The sequence below is a fragment of the Nycticebus coucang genome, chromosome X, assembly GCF_027406575.1.
Source record: "Nycticebus coucang isolate mNycCou1 chromosome X, mNycCou1.pri, whole genome shotgun sequence".
In the NCBI taxonomy this organism is placed as follows: Eukaryota; Metazoa; Chordata; class Mammalia; order Primates; family Lorisidae; genus Nycticebus; species Nycticebus coucang.
The window spans coordinates 39254878-39275231 of record NC_069804.1 but is presented as its reverse complement, the minus strand read 5'-3'; the positions used below and the strand labels follow the sequence as shown (position 1 = coordinate 39275231).

The following is a 20354-nucleotide window of genomic DNA, read 5'->3' as shown; positions in this document are numbered from 1 at the left end:
CCTTAGAATCCTAAGAACCTGATTATTGGCCGTTTGAATTGTTCAGTTGGGTAACACCATGGTAATTTTCTCTGGAGGATTTTCCTCAACAAAAATCAATAGACGGGTGGCACCTCTGGCTCAAGGAGTAGGGCGCCGGCCCCATATACCGGAGGTGGTGGGTTCAAACCTGGCCCCGGCCAAAAATTACAAAAAAAAAAAAAGAAAGAAAGAAAAAAGAAAAAACATCAATAGGATACTTTTGTACATCCTGGGTGTGCCAACATGTCAGCTTTCTACCTTAAAGAGCTGCCTCTTGTGCGAACTACAAATATATCAGTTCCAAATCATGTTGAGTAAGGGCTTTTAAAAAATCAGGTAACCAAGGACACAACCATTATACATGTACTTTAGAGAACATTTAGAAGTGGGGGATAGGAAGAAAGTGACAACTCTCTGAGTAGGCTTTGAATCAAGAGGACCACTAAGACTTTTCTGAAAAAGAAAAACACATACAGACAAAGAAAGCAGTGATTGAAATAGTCTGAAGAACATGTTATATGCTTACGCATCTGTCCTCTGTTTCTTTTCATCTCCTATGGCCAGATTTCTACAATTCTTGACAAAAATGGAGAGCCCTCCGGTCTTGTAGCAGTAGCTGATATGGAGAAGGATTTCACCACTGACTTTCACGTTGCCATAGTCTCCTGTTTCACTGTAAACACTCATCATGCTGTTAAGGCTGGTCTGGAAAATATAAACAAGATGAAAAGAAGGCATCCAGTGTTATTCCAATGATCTCTTCACAGAATCAACCCTCTTAATTCAATTTTAATTCCTGTTCTTTATAATAAGCAAGGAAGTCTAGGGTAAGGAAAGAAAGCAAAAGTCACTTGTTTTGCTTGTATTGTATAAAACTCCAGCCTGAGACAAGATAACAGATTTAGTACTATTAATAAGGAAGGCAGGAAACTTGCTGAGAGGGAAAGCATTGTCTTTCTGGTTTAGTGAATAGCCTTTGTTTATTCGCTTCTAATGAATATGGTGTCACTGAGGCATATCCAATCCCACTTCTCCTCCATCCCTGTAGCTTTTTCCTTTTTTCACTGGTAGCCTTGAGTTCAATCTACTTTAAGGTCTAAAATACATTGATCAGCACAAAGAATATCTGATCTCATATTCTGTGCTAGCAGGAGCCCCACACACCTACAGGGAGCATCTTATCTGTCTCTGGGGAGCCCTGGCTGCTGCTTTAACAAAGATTTGCCAGAAGAACATCTATACACAAGAGTGCCGTGATTTCCCCTCAAAGGAGTAGTTGTGTGGCCACCTAAGTGGTATAAGACCAAGCCTTTGTAAATCTCTGCAAAATTGCGACCCACAAAATATAACACTAAACAATAAAATCACGCACCAAAGAATCAACAAAATAATTTTAAAAAACTGGTCCAAATCAACCAAAATGAATGAAGCTTTTGACAAGGCACTAATGATATGAAATATATTTTAAATTATAGTAGTTCCCGTTATCACATAGTCTCACTTTCCATGGTTTCAGTTACCTGTGGTTACCTAAAGTCCAAAAATATTAAATAGAGAATTCTAGAACTAAACAATTCATAAGTTTTAAATTGTGTGCTCTTCTGAGTAGCATGTGCCATCCTGCTTCACCCTGCGCAGGATATGAATCATCCCTTTGTCCAGTGGATCCATGCTGTCCCAGCCATCACCTTGTTGTCTTGGTTATCAGATCAACTGCCCTACTTTCACAGTGATTGTGTTCAAGTTATCCTTATTTACTTAATGATGACTCCAAAACTCAAGAGTAGTGATTCTAGCAATTCAGATATGTCAAAGAGAAGCCAAAGGGTGCTTCCTATAAGTGGAAAGGCGACCTTGGAGTTCCTTGGTTAGGGTTCCCTACTATACATGGTTTCAGGCATCTATGGGGAATCTTGGAACATATTCCCTGCAGATAAGGGTAACTACTGTAAATGTAATAAAATCATCCTTTAGCTCTAAAAGCAAACATTCTGTATCTTATTAACTGTCACAAAAGACCATCTTGGAAGCTTTCATGAATGACCTCTTAGCTTCAAAAGCCCTCTTCTATGAACAACTGGGAAGAAAGGACTATGGTGAGGACAAAGGCAACTTAGACTTTTTCTTTCTTTCTCTCTCTCTCTCCCCCTTCCTTCCTTCCCTCCTTCGCTCCCTCCCTCCCTCTTTCCTTCTTTCTTTTTTGCAAAAGACATTATGTTCCTCTAATTGCTCAGAGTTGAGATTGGTCAAACAACTCATGTGGATGATGTGGCTTGTATCTCTTCTAAGCTTAAGTCAAGGGCAAGAACAAACAAAAAATTCCATAATCATTTGAAAACCACAGCTTTAAGAGAGCCAATGAGAGGTCTAATTTTTCTCTCTTATTCCGAAAACAAAGAAATAGAATGTTCATGTTTAGCAGGTGACTTTGAGTAGTGCTTTTCAAACTTTAATTGCATGTATATTATCTGGGGATCTTTTAAAAGGAAGATTCTGATCTCTTTAGTCTGGGGTATGGTCTGAGCTTCTGCTTTTCTAAAAAACTCCTAGGTCTGCAGTTCCCAAACTGTGTTGAGGTACCCCAGAGTGCTACAGAAAACTTGCAGGGTCACCATAGGATATTTAAAATTTTTAGGGAAACACAAGGACATCTATAAGACACCATGCAAACTACTAACTAATAGTTCACAATGTTAACATTGAACCACACTTCATTCTCTTCAGTGAAATCATATTTAAGTGAAGCTGAGTTTTTGGCATTTACTACAACCAAAAGCAAGTATTGCATAAAAATCAATATAAAATAAGAAATAAAAATGGTGATGTCTGATCAGATGGTAATATTTAAGAAGCTCAGTAGGCACACATACATAAGTAACAGGGACTATTTAAGAATGAAATAAAAATTCAGTGTACCTGTATTATTATTTTCAAATGGCTACAAAGTTGTTAGGCTATAGGTACTTATTAAATTATTTTGATCTATTCTTAAAGCCTTTGATACTCCAAGCATTGCCAGGTATTACTTTTGGCCTAGAAGTGCCATGACAGAATTTCTGAGATGCTAGGGGCTTTATGAACTATGAAAGTTTGGGCATTTCTGTTCCAGGTGATGCAATGCTGCTAGTCCATGGACCATGTTTTGAGGATCAAAGGCTTTAAGAATAAACCCCAATCTCTTCGTGTATGGGGAAACTCTGGCTCATACAAATTTTTGCCAGTTTCAAGACATAAAGCAAGATGTCCAGGTTTCTAGTTTGAGGACCTTCACACCATACCTCACTACCTCTTTATATCACTGACTTATGTCTACACTGCATCTCCTCTGTAGCCACATCATCAAAGAGGATCCTCTGTAAACAGAAGGCCCCTACTGATAGAAGAAAGTTTAAGAAGACACAGATGCTGAAGTTTGTGAGAAATTAAGGCAGTTGTGGAAATTTTACTACTAACCAAACTTCATACTCTTATCCAAGCCAAGGCTATGATTTAAAATAGAGATATTTACTCCAAAGGTCTTATTAGAGGTAAGTCTTGTTAATGGTAATCCCACGTATCTTTTGACTGGCACTCAGACTCTTAATATTTAATGAATTGGAATACTCGGGCTCTGATAACTGCATTAATATTTTCAAAAAGAACCTCTGGTCAATTATACACTAGTGAGAAAAAGATAAGTGTGGGAAGAATTGCCCACCTACTCATGTTTTCCAGACCATGAAATTTATCAAGTATGGTTAAAAAGAAAGAAATTTATCAAGTATGGTTAAAAAGAAAGAAAAGGAAAGGTTGAAAACTCACAGTATCTGAGTCAGCATCTGGCACATTTAGATAGGTCCACTTCTTGTCAGAGCATGCTTGAGAATTCTTTAAAAAGGTCACCCAAAGATCAAAAGAAAAAGAGTATTAGAGCAACAGAAATCAGAGAAACCAAGGAAAAGACTTACAGGCATATGTAGATAGATATGAGGATACAGGGGCTCCTAAAGTCTTCCTTTCAAAAAGGGCCTTGAACACTAAAGTAAGAGGTAAGCAGGCAGTGGTAAGCTATAGATGATCTGAGTGGGGGAGAAACCTGACTGTGTATGTGTTTTAGGAAAATGACTGGTAGTGGTGTGGGGGACAGCTGGGCAGTTAAGAGAATGGTGTCAGGGAAATTTGTCAGCAGAGAAGTGAAATCATTCCCAGGCTTCAGCTGACTGAACCTGAACTAGGGAGGGGAGGGAGGGGAAGGAGGGGAAGGGAGGAGAGAGGAGAGTTTAAAACCTGGGTAAGGACTGTGGAAGGAGAAAGAAGAAATCAGAAGCCTTAGAAAAAGCCCACACAAAATGAAACTGAAAAGTACTCAGTGGACAAAGTGCAAGCAGGAGCCTACGATAACTTTTAACTTATCACCACACATTTTCCTGAAAACATTCATCTCTCCTTTGGAAATGCACAGAAAATCAACAAGCAAAAGAAGGAATTTTCTTTTCTGCCCGTGCTAGAGAACTGCTTACGGTTGAAAGGCCACTTGCCAGACCGTGGGTGTTTGTGGAAAACCGAGAGGACACTAAGGCATTAACACCTTTTTCAGTTTCTTCCAAGGAGTCCTAAGAACGGAAGGAGAAATCAATGATTTGGTTTATTTCTTTCCTAGATAGACTTTTCAATTGAAAAGCTGCTTTCTTTCATAAATATCTGAGAATCCGATAAAAAATATTAAGAAATCACTTCATTTGTAGGTTTTGCTCTTTTCCCCTCCAGTCCATCTTAATTATACCTTCAGAAGAGTGAAGGTGGGTGGAGGGTGAGGTCTTCTTAATGTATGGTGCTTGCTTTAGGGAAAGGACACTAAATTTGGAATCATACAGACCAGGGTTTAATTCCTACCTCCTTGACCTCTAAGGTGACATATGTTGGAAATGTACTTATTTTAAATTATTTTTTAAAATTTTGTGTGTGTATACATGCACACATTTACACTGCCAAGATGGCAAAATATGTCTCAAAATTTTCTTCAATAGTATAAACTGGAAACTGGACTTTCATCCAAATTTCTTTTTTTTATTTTTTTAAATTTTTACATATACCTGTGTTTATTAGGTTTCCATTTCTTTTGCCTTCACAAAATTTAAAAGGCTTAAAATTTAATAACAATAATAATGTTTAAGATAAGGACTAGAAACAAAAACTTCTTTATGATAAAATCTTTTATTTCTGGTTATTAAGTGACATATTTTTATGACAAAAAATCTTAAGCAATATGGATAAATATAAATTAAATACTTAGCTCTCCTATTAACATAATAATGACTGAATTTCAATATTTTTGATGGCATATATATTGTATATATAGAACACAAACACATTTATATACATAAGTAGATTATATAATGCATACTGTTTTTAATTATGAACAATTTTTTGCTTCTCCCCTCCCTTCCCCTTCTCTCATCCCCAGGTGAAACTAATATTTACCATCTGCTCTACATAGAGAGGGTGCCAAAAAATGTATAGGTATTTTAAGAAAGGAAAAAATGGTATTAATATTGTAATACTCAATATATACTGATAAAATTCATTATCTTGTATATTGTATTTTGTATCTCTTATAATTGCAGAGGTCAATATTTGAGCATTACAATTTTAATACAGTTTTTTCTGTTCTTGAAATTTGTATACATTGTTTTGGAACCTTCCATATTACATTCCATGTTTTTCTCCTTGTTTATGTGAAAAATCATACATTATAAAACAACCGTACCACAAATTTGAGTAGGCATTCATGAGAATATCTTTCAACTACTGTTTTAAAAATCAGTATTGTTATATATAGTTGTGCACTTTGCTTTTAATAGCAATCCCCCCCAAATAACCTTACCAAAATGGGCAAAGGAACTGAATAGATATCTATCCAAAAGACAAACAAATGGCTAATAGGCATTGAAAAAAATTCTTGACATCATAAGGAAAATGCAAATTAAAGCTATAATGAGATATCGCCTTACATCTGTTAGGATGGCTATTATCAAAAACCAAAAGATAACAAATTTGTGTTTAATAGGTACACAGTTTTTGTTGGGGAAGTTGAAAAAAGTTCTGGGGAAGGATGATGGTTATGGTAGTGTGAATACAACACTACAAATGTAATTTATGCCCCAGAACTGTACAATTAAAAATATAGAAAATGGTAATTTGTGGGCGGTGCCTGTGGCTCAAGGAGTAGGGCACCGGTCCCATATGCCGGAGGTGGCGGGTTCAAACCCAGCCCCGGCCAAAAGAAAAAAAAAAAAATGGTAATTTGTTTGTTGCATATATTTTATCATAAGAAAAAGTTTGCACATGTATAATATTTACAATAATATCTTTAAAAGTTTCATAGAGCTTGCCAGTAAAGTCATGTGTGTCTCAATTTTTCTTTGTACTGTCTGCTTTTATTTCATTCATCATGTCAAAAAAATTCAGGTTTTAAAAAATTTCTTCTTGAACCAGTTTCGGCTAATTGTAGTTTTCTAGAAATTTGTTCATTTCATCTCTGTTTCCAAAGGTTTTCACTTATAATTGTAAATATTAACTTTTAAATCTATTTTATCTGTACTTAGGTTCCATTTTTCATAATATTATTTATTTTTTTCCCTGTCTTTTTCCTTAGTAATTTTCTCAAAGATTATCTGTTTTGTTAGTTTTTCTTCAAAAACCAACATTCGTTTTGTTGTTCTCTATTTTACCTTTGTTTTTAATTGTACCTTTCATTTAACTTCAAGTTTAGTATGCTATTCTTCTCCTAACTAAAAGTTAAATTCAAAATGAATAGTTTTTGATCCTTTCTCCCGTCACATGTAAATATTTAAAACTATAAACTTTCCCTTGAAGTAAGACTACATCATGCATAAGTTTTTTGTATTATTTTTATTTTCATGTAGTTCTAGGTTTTTCATATATTCATTATAATTTGTGCTGAAACCAATAATTATTTGGTAGTGTGTTTTCAATTCGCAAACTTGGGGGAATATTTTTAACTTATACTCATGTTATTAATGCCTAACATACTTGTGCTGAGGTAAGAGAACATGTCAAGTATGATTTTCAACAGAATTTAAAGTCTGAGTTATTGTGCATATGTCCCCCTTTTCACTTCTTTGACCTTAGATTTATATTTATTAAGATGACAACTTTATGTAATAATCTTTACTTTTTATATTCCTTGCAACAGCTCCTGGATTTCTTTCTTTCTCTTCTTAAGCATTTCACCCAAAACTATTTTCAATGTGGGTTTCTGTGTGGCACTCTTTTCAAGTGGGTATAAAATTCTATGTTCAAATTGTTCTCCTTCAATACTTTGAAAATAGTACTACTTTTTCATCTTGTATATAGAGTTGCTATGAAAAACTCTGATATTAATTTTACCCTTGTTTATTTGTATGGAATAGAATTTGTTTGTAGGCATTAAAAATTTTTTTCTTGTTTGTCATGTTCTTAGATTTCAGTATAATATGTTTAGGTGTGAGTTGTTATTTATTTCTCATCTTTGACACTTTTAAAATGAGACTTTTTTTGAATTCTGAGAAACATACCCCTATTATTTTTTTTCAAATAATCTCTTTTCTATATTTTTATGATTTGCTTTTTCTGGGAATGCAATTACCCAGTGGTTAGTGCATAAACTACTAGTCTTCATGTTCATTAACTTTCTTTTAAAAAATTGAATATTATGAAAACTTTCAGTCACAGAAATAGAAGAAATAGTATCATAAACGATTTTAACTGATCATCCAGCTTTAAAAATCATCAATATTTTGCCAAACTTTTCCCAGCTATTTTCCTGCTATTTACATTTTCTCACAAGTTATTGAGGTATAATTTACATACCACAAAATTTACCCATTGTATTTGTATAATTCAGTGATTCTTAGCAAATTTACATTGTGTAAACATCAAGGTACTTCAGTTTTATCACATTTATACCAATTTATTAAGTTCCCCCATGCCTGCTTGCAGCCAGCACACATGTAGCCATCCCTAGTAACCATTAATCTGCTTTAATTTCACTATCTTTTTTCTTTCTTAATGCTTTATATAAACATATTTAAGTTTCTTTCATTTAACATAATTTCTTTTTTTAATTCAGTGCTTCATTGCTTCATTCCTTTTTTTTTTTTGTAGCTGAATAATACAACAGAACATTTTATCTTTTTTTTTTTTTTTTTTGAGACAGTCTCACTTTGTCACCCTCGGTAGAATGCCATGGCATCATAGTTCACAGCAACCTCAAATTCTTGGTCTCAAGTGATTTGTCTTGCCTCAGCCTCCCATGTAGCTGGTTCCTGAGTTTGTTGATGTGCTTTCTTTCTGTTTTTCGAATGTAGGCATCTAATGCGATAGATTTCCCTCTTCAGGTGGCTTTTGCTGTATCCCACAGGTTTTGGTAACTTGTGTCTTCATTGTTGTTATGTTTGAGGAATTTAATGATTTCTTCTTTTATCTCTTCCTGAAGCCAACTATTATTCAGCATAAGGTTGTTTAATTTACAAGTCTTTGTGTGGGTGTGAACATTTTGGTTGGAGTTGAGTTCCACCTGTATTGCTTTGTGGTCTGAGAAGATACAGGTATAATGTCTATTCTTTTAATTTTGCTGAGGTTTGATTTATATCCTAGGGTGTTGTCTATTTTGGAGTATGTACCATGGGCTGATGAGAACAATGTATATTCCTTAGATTTGGGGTGGCGTATTCTGTATATGTCTATTTATCCAGTTTGTTCTAGGGCCATATTTAAGTCCTTTGTGTCTTTGTTTAGTTTCTATTTAGAGGATCTGCCCAGTTCTGTCAGAGGGGTGTTAAAGTTCCCAACCATTATGGTATTATGGTATATCATATTACTTAGACCAATCAAGATTTGTTTCATAAATCTTGGAGCATTTAAGTTGGGTGCATAAATATTTAAAATTGAAATGTCTTCTTGTTGAATTGTTCCTTTGACCAGAATAAAGTGTCCATCTTTGTCTTTCTTAACTTTAGTTGCTTTGTTAAATCTGCTTGTATCTGAAAATGAGATTGCAACCCCTCCTTTCATCTGATTTCCATTTGCTTGAAATACTGTTTTCTGTCCCTTAACACTGAGTCTTGATCTGTCCTTTAAGACTATGTGTATCTTCTGGAGACAGCATACGGATGGCTTGTGCTTTTTTATCCAATCAGCCAGCTTGTGCCTCTTCAGTGGTGAGTTCAGTCCGTTGACATTAATTGAGAGAATTGATAAGTGTGGTGGAGTTCTATTCATCTTATTTTGTGAAATTCTGTTGTGTAGTTTTATCCTTTGTGCCATTGTGGAAGCTGTGTTTTGACATTTAGCTTCTGGGTCTTTACTTTGCTGGTGGTCCATTGTGGTGGTCAGTGTTGAGAATAGGTCTAAGTATTTCCTGTACAGCCGGGTCTTGTTGTGGCAAATTTCCTCAGTGCTTGTATATCTGCAAAAGACTTGATTTCTCCATCAATTTTGAAGCTTAATTTATCAGGATACAGAATTCTGGGCTGGAAAATTGTTTAATTTAAGAATGTTGAAGGTGGGTGATTATGCTCCTCTGGCTTGGAAGTTTTCAGGTGAAAAGTCTGCTGTCATCTTAAGGCTCTGCCTCTGTAGGTTAGTTGGTGCTTACTCTGGCTGCTTGTAGAATTTTTTCTTTCATCTTGACTTTGGACAGGTTCATCAAAATGTGTCCCGGAGAGGCTTTGTTTGTGTTGAAATGACCCAGTGTTCGTTATCCATCTGAAAGGAGTGTGTTTGCGTATTTAGTAAAACTTGGGAAGTTTTCCTTTATGATGCTCTCCAGTAGGGCTCCATTCCTTTAGGACAATCTTCTTCCCCTTCAGGAATCCCTATTCTTCATATATTTGAACACTTGATGGAGTCTTGTAATTCTCTAAGTGCCTGTTCTGCTTTCTCTCTTTTTTTGCCTCTTGAACTACTTAATCTTCTAGTTCTGAGGCTCTTTCTTCTCCATGGTCTAACATATTTTTGATACTTTCTACTGCATCTTTACATTCCCTGATTGTCTCCTTCATTTCCTTAATCCACCATATCCTTCTATATTCTACACATCTCTTGTCTAACTTTTGGTTCTGTCTTTCCATTTACGTGTCCATTTCTTTTATTGTCTTTATCATCCATATTTAAAATTCCCTGTCAAGTCCATTAATTCTTTATAGGTGGAGTCTTCTGCAGTAGCTGCCTCATGATCTTTTGGGGGAGTTCCTCTATTTTGGTTTTTCATGTTGCCTGAATTTGTTTGTTGGTCCCGGCCCCATGTGTTCTTTCTTCTTGTTCACTTCCTTGTCCTCCTTTTTACTTCTCACTGCCTCTTTTGTTTTAAACAGACATCCTTGCTCTTGATGATGGTATATTGCAATATATCACCCGGCCACCAGGTGGCTCTGTGGTTTTTTTAAGGAGAAAGCACAGCCAGCAACCTCTATGGCCCTCATTCCAATCTTAGTTGCCTTTGGTGATTGCCTGATTCTTTCCTCAGCACTCAGACCCCGCCAAGTTGGGGTTTTAATGCTCACAAGAATCCTTCAGTGGCAGGCCTCACAGTACCCCCTTATTCCAGTTCCTGTGGAGTGTGGGAGTCCCTCACCCTGTCCCAAGAGTGGCATTCTTATCCCGGCAGGCAGAATTAAGATGGCTGTGCTTTAGGCCCCTCCTAAGACCTTCTCCTGACCTTCCCACAATGGCAGCCCCCGGCCTCCAAGACCTTCCCTATCTGGCTGCCTTACCAGCCACCAAACCTATGGCAAGTCCACACCAGCCGGTAGTCAAGTCTGGTTACTGTATAGTGTTTGAGTCTGCCCACTCTTCTAAGCTTTCCACTTAACAAGCAGCTTCCCCCAACAACTGAAAACTCTGGATGGCTTCTTCCTGTCCCTGGCCTCTAGGGGCAGCCAGCCAATCAATTTTTTTTTGAGACACAGTCTCACTCTGTTGCCCAGACTAAAGTGCCATAGTGACAGCCTAGCTAACTGCAACCTCAAACTCCTGGGCTCATTCAATCCTGCTTCAGACTCCTGACAAGCTGGCACTGCAGGTGCCCACCACAATGCCCTGGATAATTTTTTTAATTTTTAGTAGAGATGGGGTTTTGGTCTTGATCAGGCTGGTATCAAATTTCTAACTTCAAACAATCCTCTCACCTCGGCCTCCCAGAATTCTATAATTGCAGGCATTAGCCACTGTGCCCAGCCCAGATGGAAGATTTTATTTTTTATTTTTTTTTTTATTAAATCATAACTGTATACAATGATATGATTATGGGGCATCATACACTCACTTCATAAGCCATTTGACACATTTTTATCACAGTGGTTAACATAGCCTTTCCGGCGTTATCTCAGTTACTGTGCCAAAACATTTACATTCTACATTTACCAAGTTTCACAAATACCCCTGTAATATGCACCACAGGTGTGATCCCTCCGATTCCCCTCCCTCTACCCACCCCCCCCTTTCCCACTTCCCCCTATTGTTAAGTTGTAGCTGGGTTATAGTTTTCATGTGAGAGTCCCAAATTAGTTTCATAGTAGGGCTGTGTACATTGGGTATTTTTTCTTCCATTCTTGGGATACTTTACTAAGAAGAATATGTTCCAGCTCCATCCATGTAAACATGAAAGAGGTAAAGTCTCCATCTTTCTTTAAGGCTGCATAGTATTCCATGGTATACATATACCACAATTTATTAATCCATTCGTGGATCGATGGGCACTTGGGCTTTTTCCATGACTTAGCTATTATGAATTGGGCTGCAATAAACATTCTGGTACAAATATCTTTGTTATGTTGTGATTTTTGGTCTTCTGGGTATATGCCCAGCAGAGGGATTACAGGATTGAATGGCAGATCTATTTTTAGATCTCTGAGTGTTCTCCATATATCTTCCAGATGGAAGATTTTAAATAACTTAATTCAATGTCTTTACTTATAGATCTCTCTTCAGATTTTCTATTTATTTTTTCTTTTCTTTTTCTCTTTTTCTTTAGTCTGTTTTGGTCATTTGTGTCTTCCCAGGAATTTGTCCATTTCATTTGATTTGTGTTGGCATACAGTTCTTCATAGTATTACTTTATAATCATTAAGGGATCTGTTATGTTGGTAATGGTATTACCTCTTTCATTCCTGATTTTGGTAATTTGTGCTTTCTCACTTTTTTATTGGCCACTCTAGCTCAGTGATTTTCACCTGGGAGTGATTTTTGTCCTACAGGGAACATTGGTAATATCTGGAGACACTTGTAATTGTCACAACAGGAGGACTGCTACTGGCACATAGTGGGTAAGGACAAGGGATGCATCCAAATATCTTATATTACATAGGACAGCCCCTCACAACTAATCATTGCAGCCCAAAATGTCAATAGTGCCAAGGTTGAGAAATCCTGGCTAGCTAAAGTTTGGTCAATTTTGTTGATCACTTCATAGATCAACAAAAGATAGAGTTGCCTTCATAAAAACTCTGAATTCTGATTATTTATATTCCTGAGGGTTGCTGTTGTTGCCTCTCTGCTTGTTTGGTTTTGGGTTTCTTTAGTAACTTCCCTGGACTAATCTGTAGAATCTGTTGTCTGGCTAATTTATGCCTAGTAATGTCTCTGTACAATTTTTTTAATTAAAAAAATTAAGCCAGACTTCTTATGAATCACCCCTGTATGTGCATAGTGTAGTGGCTAGTTAATGATCATGAATAGATTGTGCTCAAACACCTAAAGCCACCCTCTTTCAAAGGATTTGTGTGTTGTTGTTAGAATGCCTTCAAAATCAGGCATTTTTCAAGTCTTGCCAGCTGTTAGTTCCCACTGGGAATTCACATATCTTATTTGTGCATGTGGTCAGGCTCATGGTGAGCCAGGGGTGCCTGAATAGTTTGCACCCACCAGTTTTTGCCTTTCCCCCAACCCCTGTAATAAATGCAGGGAGAGCTTATCAAGGCTGTGTATGACTGTATTGATTGGATTTCCTATTAAATTTCTAGCCAGTTCACAGGTCTACTGCTTGTCCCCAAAAGGACTACAAACTCAGATTATTTGAGCTTTTGGTATTTCCCAAACCTCTTCTTAATTCTAGTAGATTTTATTACTAAATTACCTAGAGTTTTCTTGATATACCAGCAAAGTATTAATAAAAAGTATTAATTTCATATCTTATTTAATATTTATAAATATCATTACATTTTATTGTTTTACTGCATTTTCCAGAACCTTCAGAACAATGTTGACTAGTAATACTAATAATGACAGTCCCTGTTTTGTTCTTGATTTTAATGGGAATGTCTTTATCATGTTAATAGTTAAAATGACATCTACTGTGGCTTTTTTGATACTTAGCATTTTGAAAAATGTATTTAAATGATTTATATTCATTTTCAATTTTTAAATCAAGGATGACTATAAAATATTATCTAAAGTTTTCAGCATCTATTGACAGTTTTCATTTTCTTCTTTAATATATTAATATATTAGCATATATTCTTATATAGATAAATTCTTCCATTCATACCTAGAATAAAATTTACTTCTTATTGCAGTTTTTTATTCACTGCTAGATCTTACTTGATATTGTATTCAAATTTTGCATATATATTCATAAATTAATTTGATTTGTAATTTTATTTCTTAAGCTAATTTTAAGATCAGGTGTAAGTCTTAAGATTATACTGGATCATCAATGTACACAGCTATGATTTAATAAAAAAAAAGATTATACTGGATCAATACTATAAATTTAAAGATTTTAATTGTTTTCTAAGATCAAGAATAGTTAAGTAACATTAGAATTAGCAGTTGAGAACAAGTAAACTTTAAAACCACTTGATTCCATTGTCTACCTCCCTTGTTTTTAGGGTGAATTTTAACTTCCCACTTTTTTATACTGTAGAAAGTAACATTTCATTTTAGAACTCTAAATTTCCTGGTTTGAAACGTTAATAACATTTTATTTGTGCTATGTATTTCTTCCAAGGAGTTCAAATTTTATTATATCAGTTATAGAAAGCAGAACATCAGTATATTACCATGGGAAAGAATCTTAACGATAATCTAATTTAACCTTCTCATTTTATAAATGAGCTCACCAAAACATTAATTTTCACATAATTTAGTCTCAGTTGAGAAGTTTATTGGAAGTAGCTGGAGATAGAAAATTTTTTACATAAAATATATAGTAATATAAGTCTAGTAATAAATATTTGGCTTAGGAAATGTTGTAATCTGTTGTCTCCAAGATTTATATTAAGTGATGAGTTTTTATATAAAAATTGAAATCTTTAGCAGGCTCTTAAGGATAATCTTCTTTCACTATCCTGATTACCTGTAGTCTTTTCTTAATCATTCTCTTTTTATACATGGAAAAACTATGTAAATAGTTGTACTATACTTTTTATTTGTATTGTTTTTCATTGTTATAGTTATTTCTTTCATTAAAAAGTTTAAAATATTATGGTAGTACAAATGTTTTTGTTGCATGAATATCTTTTATAATGCTTAAGTTGGGGCTTTCAGTGTGCCATCACCAGAATAATGTTCATAAAAGCTAATGGATAAATTTTTAACCTCTCACTCCATCCAACCTCCCCCTTTCTTGGTTTCCAATGTCCTTTACATCTCTTTGTGCCCATGCGTGCCCATTGTTTAGATCTCAATTATTAAAGGGTACATTTGGTATTTGTTTTTCCAACCCTGAAATTAACTTAGGCTTACGGTCTCCAGTTGCATCCAAGTTGCTGAAAAGGACATATTTTATTCCTTTGTGTTGCTAATTGTGTGTCTGTGCACACTCACATTTCTTTATTCACTCCAGAACTGATGAGCACTTAGTTTGATTCCACATCTTTGCAATGGTACATTAAGCAATAAACATTCAAATGCAGGTGTCTTTTTGATAAAATGACTTCTTTTCCTTTGGGTTCATACTCAGAGGTAGGATTGTTAGATTGAACGGTAACTCTATATTTACTTCTTTAAGACATCTTATTCTTTTCCATACAGGTTGTACTATTTGCAGTCCCATCAACAGTGTATAAGCATTCATTTTCTGTGCTTCTATGTCAATATCTATTATTTTTGACTTTTTTAAAGTTTCAGATTAATCTGAGGTACATATGATTAGGTTACATTGTTTGCATTTGTAAGGTAAAGTCTAAGTTGTGGTGGTGCTTCACCCAGGAAGTGTGCCATATACCCATGCATTGTTCCCGGTAGCTGATGATCTCATATCTGGATATCTGAATCTCTGGTGATACTGGGGATGTTTTTTTCCTAATAATTCCCTTGAAGGAATTAGGTTTTCCATCCTTTTTTCTTTTTCCTCTCTCTTTCAGGGATCCCTATAATTCTTATTTTGGCCCACTTTGCATAATCCCATAGTTCTGAGCGATTGTTCATTCTTCTTTATTATCTTTTCTGCATTTTTTTTTTTTGTAGTTTTTGGCCAGGGCTGGGTTTGAACCCGCCACCTCTGGCATATGGGGCTGGTGCCCTACCCCTTTGAGCCATAGGTGCCGCCTACTCTTTTCTGCATCTTTGAGTGGGTTAGTTCAAAAGCTTATTTTGAGCTCTGAAATTCTTTCTTTTCCTTGGTCTATTCTGTTGTTTAAGGTTTCCACTGCATTTTGAAATCCCCCAAGTGACTCATTCTTTAAATTCTATTATATCTTTTCTTATGTTGTCTATCTCTTTAGTGAATTTTTCATTTTTTCTTTCATGTCCCAGAATATTTTTTGAATATTTATGTTGGTTTTTATCTTTCTCTTCAATTCCATTTATCTTATTTGCCATTCACATTCTGAACTCCATCTCTGACATTTTGCCAATTGCCTTTGGGGGGTTGTTCATTGCTAGAGACCTACTGTAGTTATTTGGGCATATTAAAATAGTATTTTTATGTTTTCAGAGGATTTTTATTCTGTTTCCTTCTTATCTGAAATTTCTTCTCTCAGCTTAAGACAGAAAAGCTTGCAGTGTAACTGTTCTCTTCTGCAGGGAACTCTCCCACTTAGTGCAAAGAAGTACAGGTCCCTGCATGATGTAATTATATCCTATTCTGGAGGATTGACCAGGCATGAGATGGGTGGAAGCACTGTGATCATCTCGTGCCTCACCTTTCCCCTGTGGTTGTCAGTGGCAGCTTCCACATTGCAGTGAGTCAATGCCACACCTAGTTCCACTAGCAGAGGCAATTGTCAGCCTGACTCTGCTTGCCAGGTGCTTTACTCAGATATGTGATCACAGCCCTGCCCATGGTTATTATATGCTGTGGGAACTTTCCTACTCTGATCTGTGGGTGGCAGGATTTGTTGCCCTGTGTGACTTGAGCATAGTCCTGCTTGTACTCTGAGGCAGCAGTAATTGTCAGCCCACATGAGCTTGAGAACTGACTCATTCCTTAAATCATTCACTCAGTTGCTTTTATATGTTAACTGTGAAACTAATGGGAAGATGATTGTATATTCTCACTGTAGTCTCAACTCATCATCACCTAAAAGTGGAACCACTTGGAGCAAGATCATACCCTTCTTTTCTCATATCATCAGATTCCCTTCCATATCTAACTCACCAAGTCTTTATCTAAAGCTCCAGGGACAGATTTGCTTCTTACACTTACAGCATCCTCTAAGTCTTCTGTAAATGATTCACTGAAGTCTAACTCAGATTGACTCCAGTCTGGAGGGAGAGAAAAAAGAAAGGCATGAATCAACTTATTTTGGTAGAAGATTTCATTTATCACTGCAAATGTTTCATCATTATTCCAATTCTTTTTAGGCATACAGTATAGGAAATGTTATGAAAGCAACAGTCAGTCAGTAACTTCATCCTGTTTATGTTAACATGTTTCCATTTTTATAGCATTTTGGAAATTGCCTTGGACCGAATTACTAACACATACATGTTTATTTCTCCTTTGAGCACAGGAGGTAAATGCTGTACCAAAAAAATGCCAAATTTTAAAATGTTGAAGACTTCCTTTTTGCTCCTAGATTAAAAAAAAAAAAAAACTCTCTTAGAATGGGCTTTTAAGATTGGAAAAAAGACCCAATAACCATTTTTGGTTTCAACATTTAGAGTATTCACTATGTTTTTATATTTGACATAAAATGCAAGTCCACCAATTATAAACTGCCACTTAAAAATGATATAGGATGTTCCTTTCACACAAGAAAGTAACAGCTATAAATAAATTGAGAAGATTTTCTATTCCATAAGGCACTAGAGCATTCTTTCATCAGAATAATATCTTGCTTTCAGTTTAAACATATAAAACTGGAAGCATGTATATGGAGCAATATATCCCTCAGTAATGCTATGGGTAGCTTACCAAGACAGGTAAGTTTATAACCACACAATAGTCACACACCAAAGCCCTACTGAAATAGATATATTTACTTATAAATAAGAAAGATAAGAGAGAGTAATCAAGTTTGTAAGTTTGAAATGGTAATGGAAATAATGCAGAAGTGCTTAGCATAATGCCCAACAGGAGCTGTTGGGTAGAAGCAGGAGAAGCAGACTCTATGGTGTCATCTTCTAAGCTAGTTTATAATTTTTCATTTAACAAGTGAATTGCTTTTCTACTCCTGGGAAAAATACAGTAATGACAAGAGACATTTAGAAAACTCTGCGGGAGCTGACTGGCTAGAAGAGACAGCTCAACTCAACACATAGACTCTTGCCTTAGGCTTTATACGAATATCATCATCTGAGAAGATTGAACTTCTTAATGTCAAGGATTTTATCATGATTTTAACTCTATATAGGGTGGCCATTATGCCACTGACCACACGCACCAAGGATGGCAGGTTCAAACCCAGCCCAGGCCAGCTAAACAACAATGACAACTGCAATAAAAAAACAGCAGGGCATTGTTGTGGGTGCCAGGCAGGGCATTGTTGTAGTCCCAGGTACTTGGGAGGTTGAGGCAAGAGAATCGCTTAAATCCAAGAGTTTGAGATTGCTGTGAGCTGTGATGCCATGGCACTCTACCCAGGGTGACATAATGAGACTCTATCTAAAAAGAAAGAAAGAAAGATGGACAGAAGGACAGACAGACAGAAAGAAAGACACACAGACAGACAGAATGAAACAAAGACAGAAAGACACACAGACAGATAGAAAGATGGACAGATGGAAAGACAGAATGACAGACAAACAGAAAGACAGATGGAAAGATGGACAGAAAGACAAAAAGACACAAAGAAACACAGAAAGATGGACAGACAGAAAGAGAGAAAGACAGAACAACAGAGACAGAGAAACAGAACAACAGACAGAAAAAAAAGACAGACAAAAAGACAGAAAGACAGAAAGAATGACAGAGACAGACATACAGATGACAGAAAGACATACAGATGACAGACAGAAAGACAGACACAGTCAGAAAGACAGACAGATGGAATGATAGACAAAAAGACACAAAGAAAGACAGAAAAGAAGATGGACAAACAAAGACAGAAAGACAGGAAGACGGACAGACAGAAAGAAAGACAGACAGAAAGATGGACACGGCTATGATTTAATAATAAAAAAAGACAGAAAGACAGACAGATGGAAAGATAGAAAGACACACATCTGTCTTTTTTCTGTCTTTCTGTCTGTTTCTCTGTCCTTCTATCTTTCTGTCTGTCCTTCTGTCTGTCTTTCTGTCTGTTGTTCTATTTTGCTGTCTGTCCATCTGTCTTTCTTTCTTTCTGTCTGTCAGCCCTTCCATCTGTATGTCTGTCTGACTTTCTGTTTGTCCTTCTGTCTGTATGTCTTTCTATCTGTCCTTCTGTCTGTCTTTCTGTCTGTCCATCTGTCTTTCTGTCTGTCCACCTATCTTTCTGTGTGTCTGTCCTTCTGTCTGTCGCTGTCTGTTGTTCTGTCTTGCCGTCTGTCTGTCCATCTATCTTTCTGTCTGTCCTTCTGTCTGTCTTTCTATCTGTCTGTCCTTCCATCTGTATGTCTGTTGGACTTTCTGTCTCTCCTTCTGTCTGTATGTCTTTCTGTCTGTCTGTCCATCTGTCTTTATTTCTGTATGTCCTTCTGTCTGCCATCTGTCTTTCTGTCTGTTCATCTGTCTTTCTGTGTGTCTTTCCTTCTGTCTGTCTCTCAGTCTGTTGTTCTGTCTTTCTGTCTGTGTGTCTTTTTGTCTGTCTGTTGGCCCATCTGTCTTTCCGTCTGTCTGTCTTTCTGTTTGTTGTTCTGTCTTGCTGTCTGTCTGTCCGCTGGTCTTTCTGTTCATCTGTCTTTTTGTCTGTCTGTCCTGTCTGTCTGTCCATCTTTCTTTCTGTCTGTCCATCTGTCTTTCTGTCTGTTCATCTGTCTTTCTTTCTGTCTGTCCTTCCATCTGTATGTCCGTCTGACTTTCTGTCTCTCCTCTGCCTGTATGTCTGTCTGTCTGTCCATCTGTCTTTATTTCTGTCTGTCCATCTGTCTTTCTGTTCATCTGTCTTTCTGTGTGTCTGTCCTTCTGTCTCTCTGTCTGTTGTTCTGTCTTGCTGTCTTTCTGTCTGTGTGTCTCTTTGTCTGTCTGTACTTCTGTCAGCCCATCTGTCTTTCTGTTTGTCTGTCCTTCTGTCTGTCTTTCTGTCTGTTGTTTTGTCTTGCTGTCTGTCTGTCCATCGGTCTTTCTGTTCATCTGTTTTTCTGTCTATCTGTCCTCTGTCTTTCTGTCTGTCCATCCGTCTGTCTTACTGTCTGTCTTTCTGTCCTTCTGTCTGTCTCTCTTTCTGTTGTTCTGATTTGCAATCTGGCTGTTCATCTGTCTTTCTTTCTGTCTGTCCTTCCATCTATCTGTCCATCTGACTTTCTGTCTGTCCTTCTGTCTGTCCGTCCATCTGTCTGTCTTTCTGTTTGTCTGTCTGTCTGTCCATCTGTCTCTCTTTCTGTCCATATGACTCTGTCTGTGTGTCTTTCTGTCTGTCTGTACTTGTCTGTCTGTCGGCCTGTTGGTCTTTCTGTCTGTCTGTTGTTCTATCTTGCTGTCTGTCTTTCTGTCTGTATATATTTCTGTCTCTCTGTCTGTCTGTCTTTCTGTCTGTCTGTCCTTCTGGCTGGCTGTCCATCTGTCTGTCTGTCTTTCTGTTGTTCTGTTTTGCTATCTGGCTGTCCATCTGTCTTTCTTTCTGTCTGTCCTTCTGTCTGTCCATCTGACTTTCTGTCTGTCTGTCCTTCTGTCTGTTGATCTGTCTTGCTGTCTATCTTTCTGTCTGTTGTTCTGTTTTGCTATCTGGCTGTCCATCTGTCTTTCTTTCTGTCTGTCCTTCCAACTGTCTGTCCGTCTGACTTTCTGTCTGTGCTTCTGTCTATACGTCTGTCCTTTGTCTGTCCGTCCA

At 36.6% G+C, this 20354-nt stretch overlaps 1 protein-coding gene across 1 annotated transcript in view; it reads right to left on the bottom strand.

Moving 5' to 3' along the window:
* SYTL5 (synaptotagmin like 5) overlaps positions 1 to 20354 on the bottom strand; it is a 128761-nt gene that overhangs the window by 29723 nt on the left and 78684 nt on the right. Inside the window, exons 8-11 of the mRNA XM_053579914.1 lie at positions 16601 to 16707; positions 4521 to 4613; positions 3823 to 3888; positions 548 to 726 (exon numbers count right to left, since the gene is read on the bottom strand). Coding sequence (XP_053435889.1) covers positions 548 to 726; positions 3823 to 3888; positions 4521 to 4613; positions 16601 to 16707 — 445 coding nt within the window. The remainder of the gene's footprint in view (positions 1 to 547; positions 727 to 3822; positions 3889 to 4520; positions 4614 to 16600; positions 16708 to 20354) is intronic.